At 45.1% G+C, this 12,449-nt stretch overlaps 1 protein-coding gene across 1 annotated transcript; it reads right to left on the minus strand.

Annotated features, from left to right (window-relative positions):
- Positions 1 to 287: 287 nt before the first annotated feature.
- NRSN1 (neurensin 1) lies at positions 288 to 9,741 on the minus strand. Its single transcript, XM_051799507.1, has 3 exons — positions 9,527 to 9,741; positions 2,875 to 3,072; positions 288 to 1,876 (listed from the first exon to the last, which is right to left on the minus strand). Exons 2-3 carry the CDS (start codon positions 3,061 to 3,063, stop codon positions 1,478 to 1,480), a joined length of 588 nt encoding a protein of 195 aa, XP_051655467.1. The 5' UTR covers positions 3,064 to 3,072; positions 9,527 to 9,741; the 3' UTR covers positions 288 to 1,477.
- Positions 9,742 to 12,449: the final 2,708 nt, after the last annotated feature.

Genomic DNA, 12,449 nt, shown 5'->3' on the forward strand with positions numbered 1-12,449 from the left:
TCCAACCACATATGATCTGGTCTATTGAAGTTGTAAGTATAAAGTGAGTGTCACAGACCACAAAATGTCTTATCAGCAAGGGAAAGAGCACAGCTGTTAACACATACCTGCCATTATTGTGCCAGAGTCTGTTTTATTTAGCATCAAAGTGGCTTCCTCACCTCTGAAAGCTGAAAACACAGACTGCATTAAGAGACCAGTGAGTTTCAACTGCTGATTCTCCTTTCAAACTGAGTTATTAAATTTATAGAGAAACCTATTTGACTAGAAAGAGACTTTTCACAAAATCCATGGTTGGCTCACGCCTAGAATTTTATTCAATCCATTCAAAAAATAGACAGAACTATAAGGTGGCACATATTGTCAGAGAGTACAAATGTCACATCTTTCTTTATATAGTTTAATTTAAATCCATAGATTAAGACAGTGAAATAATTGCCCTGGGTGGGAAAATAATTAGGGGTCTTCCATGAAATGACAAGTCTTTAGGTAAGCATTTACACAAATGTATCTGATTAAGCATAAGTTTTTCTATCCTCTATAAAAATATAAACAGCATTTCAAAATGTCTTTAGACATGTAAGTTAAGGTCATCTAATATGACATCAACGTACTGACAGAATACAGGGCCTGGGCATTTATTACAAACCACATTTATTAACCCACACCCAGCCAAAACTAAAACATTTTGTATGAGCCTCAAACATAATACAATATGATGAAAGAAACAATATCAAGCCAAAGACATACAAGTATGATGTTCCTCCTCCCGTATGAACTCCTTCTCTTTATTTTGTAGTTTTTCTTAATACAGCAATGACTAAGACAAAAGTGGCACCTTAGCACAGGTTAATTGCAACTCAGGATCAAATACAACTTGCCTTTCCTAGAAAGTAACATTGCTGGGAAGTGACACGTGCCAGGATCAAATTAAGGGCACTCACTATGTGAGTATGTTTTACCTGTGCAGTATTACTTTGATACAGACTGTACGTAGCATGTGACAGGACGACAAGTGCAAATTACAAGGGCAGAATCTTGGCTTCCCAGACAGCAGAACCAGGCAGGAAAACTAAGATTAAACAGTATTTTAAAAGCAAGAAGAAAATTAAACAAAAAGTCAACTCATCTAAACTTCAGTAGTGGGATGTACGGTGTTCCTGGTACAGTTGTCGTAAATGCACCCTAGGTTTTCCAGGGAAGTAATCTGATAAGCCAAACACCTAATCATTGTTGCAAGAACTTACTGGTTCCACACAGACTAAAACATTCAAATATACTGATACATTGGTCACAGGTCTAATCATATAATTTTCTTTTTCCCAATCCTAAATTTTTACTGTAGCAGCTTCCCCATTAGCTGCACATTTTTATAGCAGAGCACTGGGTGTTGTCATTGACTAGCACTGATGCCAACAAGGCTGGTATTTTCCAGTTAAAGTGATCTACAAGTGAGAAACAAAACATAAGGAAAGGGTCAGGTTTCAGATAAAGGTTGGACATTTTGAACTCTGGACAAAGTGACAGGTATCTTTGATTCTCCTGGTGCTGGCGCTTTTGTGACTGGGTTTGCCTGGGCTTTTATATCAGCTATTCTCTCTTTAAATCTTTGCTGGAGGTACTTCTCTTCTTTGGAGTAACTTTTAGCAAAAGCAGACATCAGCAGACATGCTGCCACGGTGGACCCTCCAACACAAAACAAGATTGCTCCTGCCAACTTACATATATCAAGGGACCCATTAAACTGAATGGCATGGGTATCCACAACAACAAAATCATCTTTCCCAAGAGCTTCGATTTTCGGTGGCACAAGGAAACCCACTACAAGAACCGTTACACCTATCAGCATAAAAGCCGTCCCAGAGATGAGTCCGACCTGGAAAACAAAGAAACAAACAAAACCCCAGTTAATATGTCTTTCCAATTTTCACTTGGTAAGCGCTCCTAGGAGGCATTTAGCTTTCACTGTATCTTGCAGATTTAGTTCTCTCTTCTAGGAGAAGGCTGGTACTTTTCTCTTAGGTCATATGAGGCCCTACTAGAACTAGAATATATGAAAAACTGTCTTTTTACACTTTGTATTTATATAATTATTGACATTTCTGGAAACAATAGAATATATGTCTAATAGCACTTAATGTTGAAAGGCCCCATCACAGAGAGGATCACAATTTAACCACAGTTTTGTATAAGGGATTATTTCTTTAACTTTAGGTGGTGGTTAGCCCAACAGATGAGTACCCGCTGACAGTCTGTGTCATATCCACTACTTGCTTTTAGTTCATGAACTGTCACTCCTTTGCAGAGATTAGAAGGAAGTTGCTATGGCCATGAACAGATCACAGAGTAATTCTAGCATATTTCAAGTGTAAATGCAAAATTTGGTTTACACAGAATGTCCCTGGGGGAGGGTAGGGATTGGATGGCCTCACAGGTGCCTTCCAAACTCTGCTGTTCTTCAGCCCTGTCGAGTTCCCTGACCTTAATGGAGATCTTTTGGTTTTCTTGATCCCTTGGTCACACAGACCTCGAGTTACTGCTCTTAACCTACCAGTCCTATTCCCAATAATCTGGCAGGACTATTGTGGGTGCAGAGCAGAGGTAAACTACACTTTTAAGATATATGTGGGGTTCCAAGACAAGACACTGATGTTTCAATGACATCATGACAGATAAACTAGAGGATCCAAAGCCCCCAGAACTGCCTTGGAAGCTGATATATTTTGGTAAGAGTGCCCTGCTTTCAGACACAGTTATTTGGTTGCCTCGGGTAAACTGAGCAACAAAAGGCCTTTCTGGATGAATACCATTAGTTACACAGAGTAAGTCTGGAAATGGGAGTTTCTCTCTCCACTAAAAAGCAACAGGTAGTACCTTCCAGAATACAGAGCTCCACCTGCTAGGCGATCTCTGAATCTGAAAATCATCCTCATACTCCCAAATTGAAGCTGTGCAGTCCTCATAAAACTGATGCAGGTAGGACCGAACTCCATAGCGTTGGTATCCTCCCTCGGTGCTGCCCTGCGCATGCTTGGACCCGCAGATGTCAGCATAGGAGCTCATCCTTCCTACCTACAATGAGAGATGTCATGCAAAGCAGGTCATTATCAGTGTGGCAGGAGAGCAAAAATGGCTGCAAACTCTCCAGATGACATGAAAAAAAGCCAGCGCAGGAGAGACCTTTCCTTCAATTTTTTTCCAAATGAAGAAATGAGCTGTGTGGAGTTGCATGCAATGACTCAGCTTAAGCAAACGCAACGAACTCAGTGTCTTGGCACAGAAAGACTAAAGGTGCTGCAGGGAACATTCCCTCCCATATGCAGGGTGCTCACTCCCCATCTTTTGCACTAGTGTGCTATTGTGTTTCCATGGAGATAAAAAAAAGCAGAATATGCCAGGTAACAAAATCCAGCATCTCTCAAGGACTCGTGTTGTGTCTCATCCAGACTGCTTCTATTGTTTAAAGAGAGTTTGTAACCTTAGAAACTTTACAAACTGCTGGGTAACAGGATTTTTTTTCGCATTTCTTTTCCTGAGCTTCTGAAGTGCAGGACTAAGCATTGCCATACCATTCACAGCCATTGGAAACAGAGGCAAAATAATTCCTAGACAGATTAAAACAGTATAGAACTTGTACTTAAATATGGATAGTTAAAAATAAAAAAATGGAATGCCACAGCAGCACCAATCTGCTCAATGAAGAATGATATGGAAATATTAGGCCAAGTGCAGGGTCCTGCACTTTGGCCACAACAACCCCCTGCATCGCTACAGGCTGGGCACAGAGTGGCTGGAGAGCAGCCAGGCAGAAAGGGACCTGGGAGTTTGGATTGATAGGAAGCTGAACATGAGCCAGCAGTGTGCCCAGGTGGCCAAGAAGGCCAGTGGCATTCTGGCCTGGATCAGGAACAGTGTGGCAAACAGGTTCAGGGCAGTGATTCTTCCCCTGTACTCAGCACTGGTGAGGCCACACCTGGAGTACTGTGTCCAGTTCTGGGCCCCTCAGTTCAGGAAGGACATTGAGGTGCTGGAGCAGGTCCAGAGAAGAGCAACAAGGCTGGTGAAGGGACTTGAACACAAGTCCTATGAGGAGAGGCTGAGGGAGGTGGGGTTGTTCAGCCTGGAGAAGAGGAGGCTCAGGGGAGACCTCATCACTCTCTACAACTCCCTGAAAGGAGGTTGTAGCCAGGTGGGGGTTGGTCTCTTCTCCTAGGCAGCTATCAGTAAGACAAGAGGGTATGGTCTTAAGCTCTGCCAGGGGAGGTTTAGGTTAGATATAAGGAAGAAATTTTTTACAGAGAGGGTAATCAGGCATTGGAATGGGCTGCCCAGGGAAGTGGTGGATTCACGATCCCTGGAGGTTTTTAAGATGAGACTGGATGTGGCACTTAGTGCCATGGTCTAGTAACCACGGTGGTGTTGGATCAAGGGTTGGACTTGATGATCTCAGAGGTCCCTTCCAACCCGGCTGATTCTATGATTAAACTTATGGCAAAGTACTGCTTCCTTGAAGAAGTCAATGTCCAAGCTCCTGCTGACTTCAATAAAATCAGAATTCTGCCTGCTATAAAAACTACCAATGAAGTTCCCTGTTCTTTCCACTTCATGGAAGTTCTCCTTGCACAAAAAATCTGTATTTAACTATGCAAGTCTAAGGCCTGAACTTGCCTGCATGGGGGTGATGCTACTGAATTCAACGAAATAATACTAGCCTCTAAAAACAACTTGAGCAATAGGTCAGCGCTTCTTAAGCTGACTGACTTCTTTTCAAACAAGTTCAAAGAGCCTTAGTCCAAAGGGAACTGTTAATCAGAACTTGCATCTGAATGTCACAGCTGAATTTATATGAGCTTCAAGCAGTACATCAGCTTGCCACAGCAATTTCACTTAGAGGGAGGAAGCTTTGATGTGGTCATGGCAGCTAGGACCTCCCAACTTTGCAGCCCTTCAGATCTTTGCCCTTTGAGAATGGGTGATCTTGCTGGGCATGAAATACCTGGGTATGCAAAAAAACCAAACAGTGGTACATTCAAATTAAGGACAATCTAGAAAATATTGATGGGGACCCCAGGCCCTGAGCTCATCAAAGGGGTTTTATTTAAAAAATATACAAGGCTCCAAAAATTCACCAGAGCAGGGCACCACCTCACCTTTGTGAAACTTGACCTGTCCCTTCTTCCCCACCCCCACACACTTGAGTTGGTCTGAGCCAATAATTAATATAATAACCCAGTGTCTCGCAACAGCCTGAATGAAGCTCTTGGCTGGCTCTGAAACCACTGCTGGTATAAACAGTGAATTTCCAGCTTTTTGAAATCTGTTTGCATTCTTGGCTCAGGAATAAGAAGGGATTTGCTTTTTCCCCTTTATAGAAACCAGTTATCTTGGGGGTTTATTTATTTTTTATATCTAATATGAATTTAGTCTGGAATTTCATGATCTCAACATCTTATAATTGCAAATATCTCTCCTACAACTTGTGTTGAGGTTTGAAGGCTCCCACAGAAGTCATGACCCAGTGGAGAGAGGTAGACACATGTTCCCGGGGGACCTGCCAGGGGCCAGAGGGAACATTGCTGGTGACTGACCTTTGCAGAACAACAGAGGTAATGCCAGGCACACCTTCTGTCAAGAGTCCCTTTTTTGAACCCCAAACTGACTCTATATCCCCTGTAGGTTTCCCTTTTCCACCTCAGCCACTGTAAAGCCTTAGGGAATCAAAGAATCACTCTCCAACTCTGTGGATGGGCTTGCTCTCTGCTTACAGCGTCCTTCAGAGAGTGCTCAAGCTGCTGGCGTTCCCAAGCAAGGCAGAAAAACAGGAAGGGTGGACAGAGACCTTGAGACAGCAGGAAACTCCTGGGCGGCAAGAGCTGCTCACCAGGTGAGCAGGAAGAGCCTGGCCTCTGGGCCACCCTATGTCAAGTTGTACGTAGCTAACACTTATGTTTCCAACTACAGTTAATATACTGAAAAACATTAATTTCTGTCATGGCTTAAGCCCAGGTGGCAGTTCAGCACCTCACAGCCACTAGCTCACTTCCAGCCCCCACCCCCATCATGGTAAAACAGGGAATAGAATAAAAAGTAAAGCTTGCAGGTCGAGATAAGAACAGCTTAATAATTGAAACCAAGTAGAAATATAATAATAATAGTAAATAAAAAAGGAGAGATAAACCCCAAGAAAAACAAGTGATGTACGATACTGCTTCTCACCACCTGCTGACCAACGCCAAATCTCATCCCCAAACTGCCATTGTCCCCTTCCAGGTAACTCCCTCAGTGTCTATACTTGGCCAGCTCATGTCAGCTCTCCTGACAGAGCATGATACACTGAAAAAGTCCTTGGCTTACAGTAAGCCCTAAGCAACAACCAAAACATCAGTGTGTTATAATGCTATTCTCACACTGAGTCCAAAACACAGCACTGCACTGCTACTGAGAAAAAAAATGAACTCTATGCCAATTGAAACCAGGACAGTTGTGCTTTTTTACAATGCTATGAGGCTTTGAACACTTACTTTTTGAGGTACAAAAAAAATATTGTGATATTTATATAAGTATATAATCTGAACTCTCGTGGGGAAGAGCTGCAATATATTCTACTTTTGGAGCCTGTTTGTTCTTTTGTGAAAGAAGTCTTTTTGTTTCCCTCAGGAGTACCTCCTTCTGCTGTTTATCCCCTACCCAAAAAGAGAGCAAAACTAGTCCTCTTTTCTCACTGCCACCATTTCTTCAACAGCTAGCTGCCATCTTCCACAGCACAAGCACTGAAGAGTTGTCATAAAACCAGAGTTCTGCCCACCTCATAAAAATACCTTATGGGGAAAGGAGAAGAGGAAAAAGTGGTGTAGTTTACCATAGCTGCCCCAGCTCTCACACACAGGGTCACACCACCTATACCTCAAGGATAAAATCACTTTACATCCATATCCCTCCACCTGTCTTTTGGCTATAAGCAAGGAATCTATCTCCTGTCTTTTGGCTATAAGCAAGGAATCTATCTCCCACATCAGAAAGAGACTAAAGTAAAGAGGTCAACCAAAGCTCTGCAGAGACTCATTCTCTCGTGTCCTTACTTAGATCTTTATTCTCACATCAACTGTACCTCCTTAAATAAATTATGCTTAACTCCTTGCCAACTTGTCATTCAGGTAAACATATTTAGCAGCACATAATGAGCAGAATGAGAGATATTTTCCCCAGGTGTAAGTGACTCTGTAAGGTCAACACAGGGATGAACCAGAATTAACATGACCAGATAATGTGGCCTGCCAAATCTTGCTTGTATTACTCCAGCAGCATTCAGAAAGCAGGTGAAGCACATCACCGAGTCTGAACCAGCAACTTTAGCTATTGTAATTTATTTAAGAAAACTCAATGTGACGTGACAGAAAGCTGTATAAACATTATCTTGCATTCACTGCACTGTCTGTAGGTTTAGTCAAGCGATAAAAAGGAGGATGCAGTGTTTCAAACAGCTTGATAAAGAATTGCCTGTAAGGGCCACACAGCCTGGAATCACTTACATGACACATAGATTCTTTTTCTTTAGCAATCTAAAAGGCTAATAGGTGGTTTTGGTCAGCCATATGAGCAAAATGATAAATAAGAGCTGGGAGGTGGAATAGAAAACAAAAGAATTATCTTTTGCTTGAAAGAGTTGTGATAGCACAAGTAGTATGACCTTTTAAAATGGAAGGGGGAAAAAAAAAAGACTGCCAGCACCATTAATTCCTTTCAAGCACTGCATAATATTAGTCCTACTGAACATTTTCTTCATGTTGACTCTTTCACTTATAAGCAACCTCCTACCTTTTGCAAAATATCTTGTCCTTTAGAGAGAAGAGAAAGAAGAGGAAGAGGAGGAAGAGGAGGAAGAGGAAGAGTGCTCAGCCCTATATGAAGCATCCTAGTAATTTGGCCTAAGATGGTCTCCTCTTTCAGCTGCTATGTAAACATACTGTTGTTCTTGCTACTTATAGATTGGGCAATGGAACTGAAACAGTCAGAGTATGGTGGGAGAAAACAGTTCTCCACAAATAAGAAGGAAACTTTTGTCTCAGCCTCAATTTACATTGGACAAAAAAAATACTGCAGCAGCTATGATCTCTGGAGTGTTGATGTGTATTTGCATGTCTTGCCTTCATGGTTGAGAAACTAAAAGCTGAAATACTGGGTGGGAAACTTTTGCTGAAAAGAGCGTCACCGTTACCCCGTTACCCTCTGTTATGCATGAGCTGAGAACATGCATCCAGGCTGCAGGAAGTGGTTTGTTTAGTCGTTAAGTTTTTCAGTGCCTAAACCCAAGGTGCTTAGGAACGTGTGGGATGTAGGATCACAGCTTCAGAGCACTGCATAGTAGCAATCCATCCCCTAGCAACTTTTGTTTCCATGGCGAAAGCTGTCCTGTTTACTTTGAGATTTACTATTATCTGCTAATCTGGGGAGATGTGACTGGATTGGTGAACAGACAGATTAAAAGATGAGCTAGCCCTATGAAAAATTACCCAACAAATTTTCCAACTACTTTGCTTTCTTATGGAAGGGTTGAACACATTTTAAAAAATACAAATGTAAGGAACTGGCATTTGAAAAGCAGAACAAAAGGAAAAAAGGATGTGCCATTGCTCTGTGACACCACACAGCCACCGAATGCAAGCCACAAATGCTGATGGTTGCCATGGGTGAAACTCCCTTCCCCTTCCTTCAGATTTAGATACTTTGACCCTTCTGTTCGGAGGACCACGTTTGAAGTCCTTACCTACAGAAAGGGAGATCCCTGCGAAGGGTGAACACTGCAATAAATAACCCGTCTTTTACAGTAGTATCCGAGGTGGCCTTTCTGACGCCTTCTGAGCTCCTCATCACTCCATCTCCCGGCGCTTTCCCAGGCTGCTCCTGCCCTGGTGCCCTCCCGCCGCCGCGGCTCCCGCCCGGCGCCCTGCGCTCGCAGGGGGATGCGGCGCTGCCACGGGCATGCCATGGCCATGGGCACCTGCTGCCGCTCCTCTGAGCACGGACAGGGTGCCCGGCTGCCCTCCGGGGCGACTTCTGCACCCCTGCCATGCACGGCGGGGTGGGGGAGGCGGGCCAGCAGCGCCTTCTCCTGTTCCCCGGGGGGGCGGCACCGCCCGCTCCGCAGCCACCAGGGGCCGGAGCGGGATGCTCTCCTTCTCCCGCTTCTGGGTCGGAGCGGGAGAATTCCGCAGCGCCCGTATCCCAGAGAAGCTCTCGGCGCCCGCGGTCCTCCCGGCCGGCGGTGGCCCGGGGACAGAGGGAGGCCCGGTCAGGCTGACCCTGCCCCGCAGCGCCCGGGGCAGCGGGGCAGCAGCCTCCCCCGGGAGAGCCGCATCCCTCCGAGCCGGGAGGCAAAGCGGGGGCTCCGCTGTACCCCCCTGTCCCCCGCCGCACGCCCGCTGCCCTCCGCGGGATGCTCCGCGCCGGCAGTCACAGGAGCCCCCGCCGCGCCCGCCGAACTGCCGAGTCCCCAAGTTCGCCGAGCGGGCCGGCGCCGCGGTTTTACCTGTCCCTCCTGCCGCTGCCCTCGGCCGGCGAGCCCCCTTGACGGCGGCGCTAGCTGCGGCCCTCCCGCCCCGGTCCCATCTCCGCTCTGCGCCGCGGCGGCCCCAGACACCACGTATTATGTAGGGCCCGGAGCGCCGCTCGCTCCCGCGCCGTGCCTGCGCACTGAGCCGCCGCCGCCGCCGGGCGCGGACCGGCGCCGGGCCCCGCTCGCCCGCCGCCCCCGCCTCAGGCGCCTGCCCCGAGCGGCCCCGCCGCGCCCCGGCTGCCGGGATTCGGGTCCCTCCGGCCGGGGCCGCCCCCCGGGCCGGGCAGGCCCGCAGGTGCACGCCAAGGTCACCGGAGTGTCCCCCCTGCGTGTAGGGGGCAGAGGCGGCTGATCGCCCCCCGCCATCACCCCCTTTTAATCAGCATCCAAGACAGCAGGGACTCAACGCCATTTGTCCAGTCGAGTGGATCGGCACGACAGAAAGTGCCCTGCCAAGGGCAAGGCGCTGAGATCTGGGGGGTTGGGGAAATGGATCGCTTAGCAGGAGACCCAGGGAGGCTACACAGAGAAACAGAGTGAGGCTCAGAGCAGAGCGTCTGGGGTCTGTCCTGATAGCAACAGGCTGGTGGTTCAGTGGGAAAACATTTCAAGAAAGCAAGTTTGGGGCGTTAAGGAAGCATGACAAGGCACTAAGAGCTGGAGATGCTGCAGTGTATCCAATATGTAATTCCTCTGAAAAAATAATGAGAATGTGAAGGGCAAGAGTGCTAAAGAGTGGTATCCAAGTGGTGTACTGAAATAATGCACGAAAATAGAGTATTGCTGCATGCAGAAAAAGTTGAAGGGCATTAAAGCAAAGTGGGGTAGTATTAGCCAAAGGAAAAAACAAGATATTTTTAAAGTGCTTAAATCTCTATAGGATATGAAGAAGAAGGTGTGAGTAATGGTTTCATTAATAGCGTGAGCTCCTTTGAAAAGACCCTGCATTTGATGACAACAGTAAGTTTGGGTAATTGCAAACTAGGAATCATAAAAATAGCTATTAAAAAAAGAGCAAGTAAGGGATTACATTTGGAGGAAGAAGTGCTGGTTTCAGTGGATTTCATCCTGTCCATCCAAAACTGTTATGCCTTTCCTGTACCAGGCAATGAGTAATTCCAAAAGCGGTTCCCCTGACCTGAGCAGAGCTAGTTCCTCAGCAGTGTGCTATTCAGTGAGTAGCATTAGCATACCCCAGCCCACAGCAGCTAGCAAGTATTAAACTGACAATTATTTATGAAAAAACAGGAAAATATATCAAAGTGAGAAATGAGTGAAAGGCCAGATGGAGTATCAATTTTAAAAGAGATTCTGTGATTGATTGTCCAGTAAGATTAACACCAGATTTACCTAAAGTACTGGAGTTATGACTGAATGTGGCTTTATCACAGATCAGGAAGATGTCTTCTGTAGAAAAAGCAATTAATCTACGTGATCTGTCCTCCCTCTATTCACAAAGCTTCTTTTGGTTATTTACCTACTGACAAAAGCAATAAATAAAAGGAACATGAAATACCTGTGTTGGCCCAGTACAGTTTTGTTTCCTGACACAGAAACTATATACTCAGCTAACCAAGACAAATTAGTATTTTAGCAATGGGAACATTTGCAGTAATGCAAAAAATGATCTGTGAACTCCAAATTAAGAACCCTGAAGGTTAACCATTGATAATATGATAAGTTGCTTTTAGTGTGCTTTTAGTGCACTAAGAAAGCTGTAAACTCAACCTGAGATCAGAGCTGTTCTTGAATTGCAGCTGAGTTTGGTTACGAGAGGCATTGAACAGAAGAGTGTAAATGTCCTGTTTAGTCTTGAAATAGGTAACATCAATGCAAAGATGTTTTAGAATACCAGGACATATAGGTCATAGTGGGGCTCAGGATTTGATCTGCTCTTATATAAAGGAATTTCCAAATGTAAATCTTTCCTCAGTACTCAACTTTCACAAAACATGGACTGTGTTTATCCTTAGGGCTTTAACTGGTCATGGCATGGAGAGCAAGTTCAATATTGTACCTCAAGCTGTAGATGCTATTAACTTGTTTGGGGTTTTTTCCCCTGTGGAGAGGGAACCCGAGTCTAGTGCTTTCCTTATCTTCCACCTGCTATCCTACAGGTTTGCAATGGACAGTAATGAGCACGGTGAGGAAAAAATCCTGCCAAGAACTTCTGTAGGTGGTGGTTGCCATAGAGTTTACAGGCTTGTCTCTTAGTGAAAGTTGAAGTGATTTTATCAGCTGGTTTGATGAACACAGCTTATTTAGCTTCTGGGAACCTGCGCTGAATCAGAGAAATTGCAGCTTCCGTGAAACACATTTCTCTTATAGCAAAATACAGCAATTGGTATGAGTCTCTTGTTCACTGAGTTGCAGATATCTGTCCGTATTTGCTTAATGGTGATGGTAAGATTCCAGAGGCTGTTCTTCTGTTTCACGTGCTGTGGAAAACTGTGGCCTGAATAGTTCTACTGTAGTGACATAATTGACACAGTTGCCTGTCCTTACCTTCCTAATGACTGGCTCACCTTCATCTGGAGAGCAAGGCCCATAACGCTCCTACTTCTGGAAAATCTTCAATTGACACAGATCCACAGGGAGGACTAAAATCTAATAGCTATCTGCCCTTCTTCTGGCTTCGAGTTTTCTCAAGGAATTGTTTCTGCCATTCAGAAGGTACCTTTAAGTGGCCAGTTATACTGGAGAGGAATGGGGCAACAAGGCAGAGGTCAGTTCAGTTCTGTAGTGCTGTTCTAGGGCTAGGAGGGTATATTATAAAGAGTATTTTAGTTTTTCAAAACTTCTGACACAGAGCATGGTTTATGAATGAAAGTATCTGTCAGACTCTAGGCAGATAGTGCCAGCTGCTGCATTCCAGTTTTATCTGAGGTAATTTGTC

This window comes from Manacus candei, unplaced genomic scaffold (assembly GCF_025592945.1).
Source record: "Manacus candei isolate 608988 ecotype Guabito, Panama unplaced genomic scaffold, ASM2559294v1 h1tg000049l, whole genome shotgun sequence".
Taxonomy (NCBI): Eukaryota; Metazoa; Chordata; class Aves; order Passeriformes; family Pipridae; genus Manacus; species Manacus candei.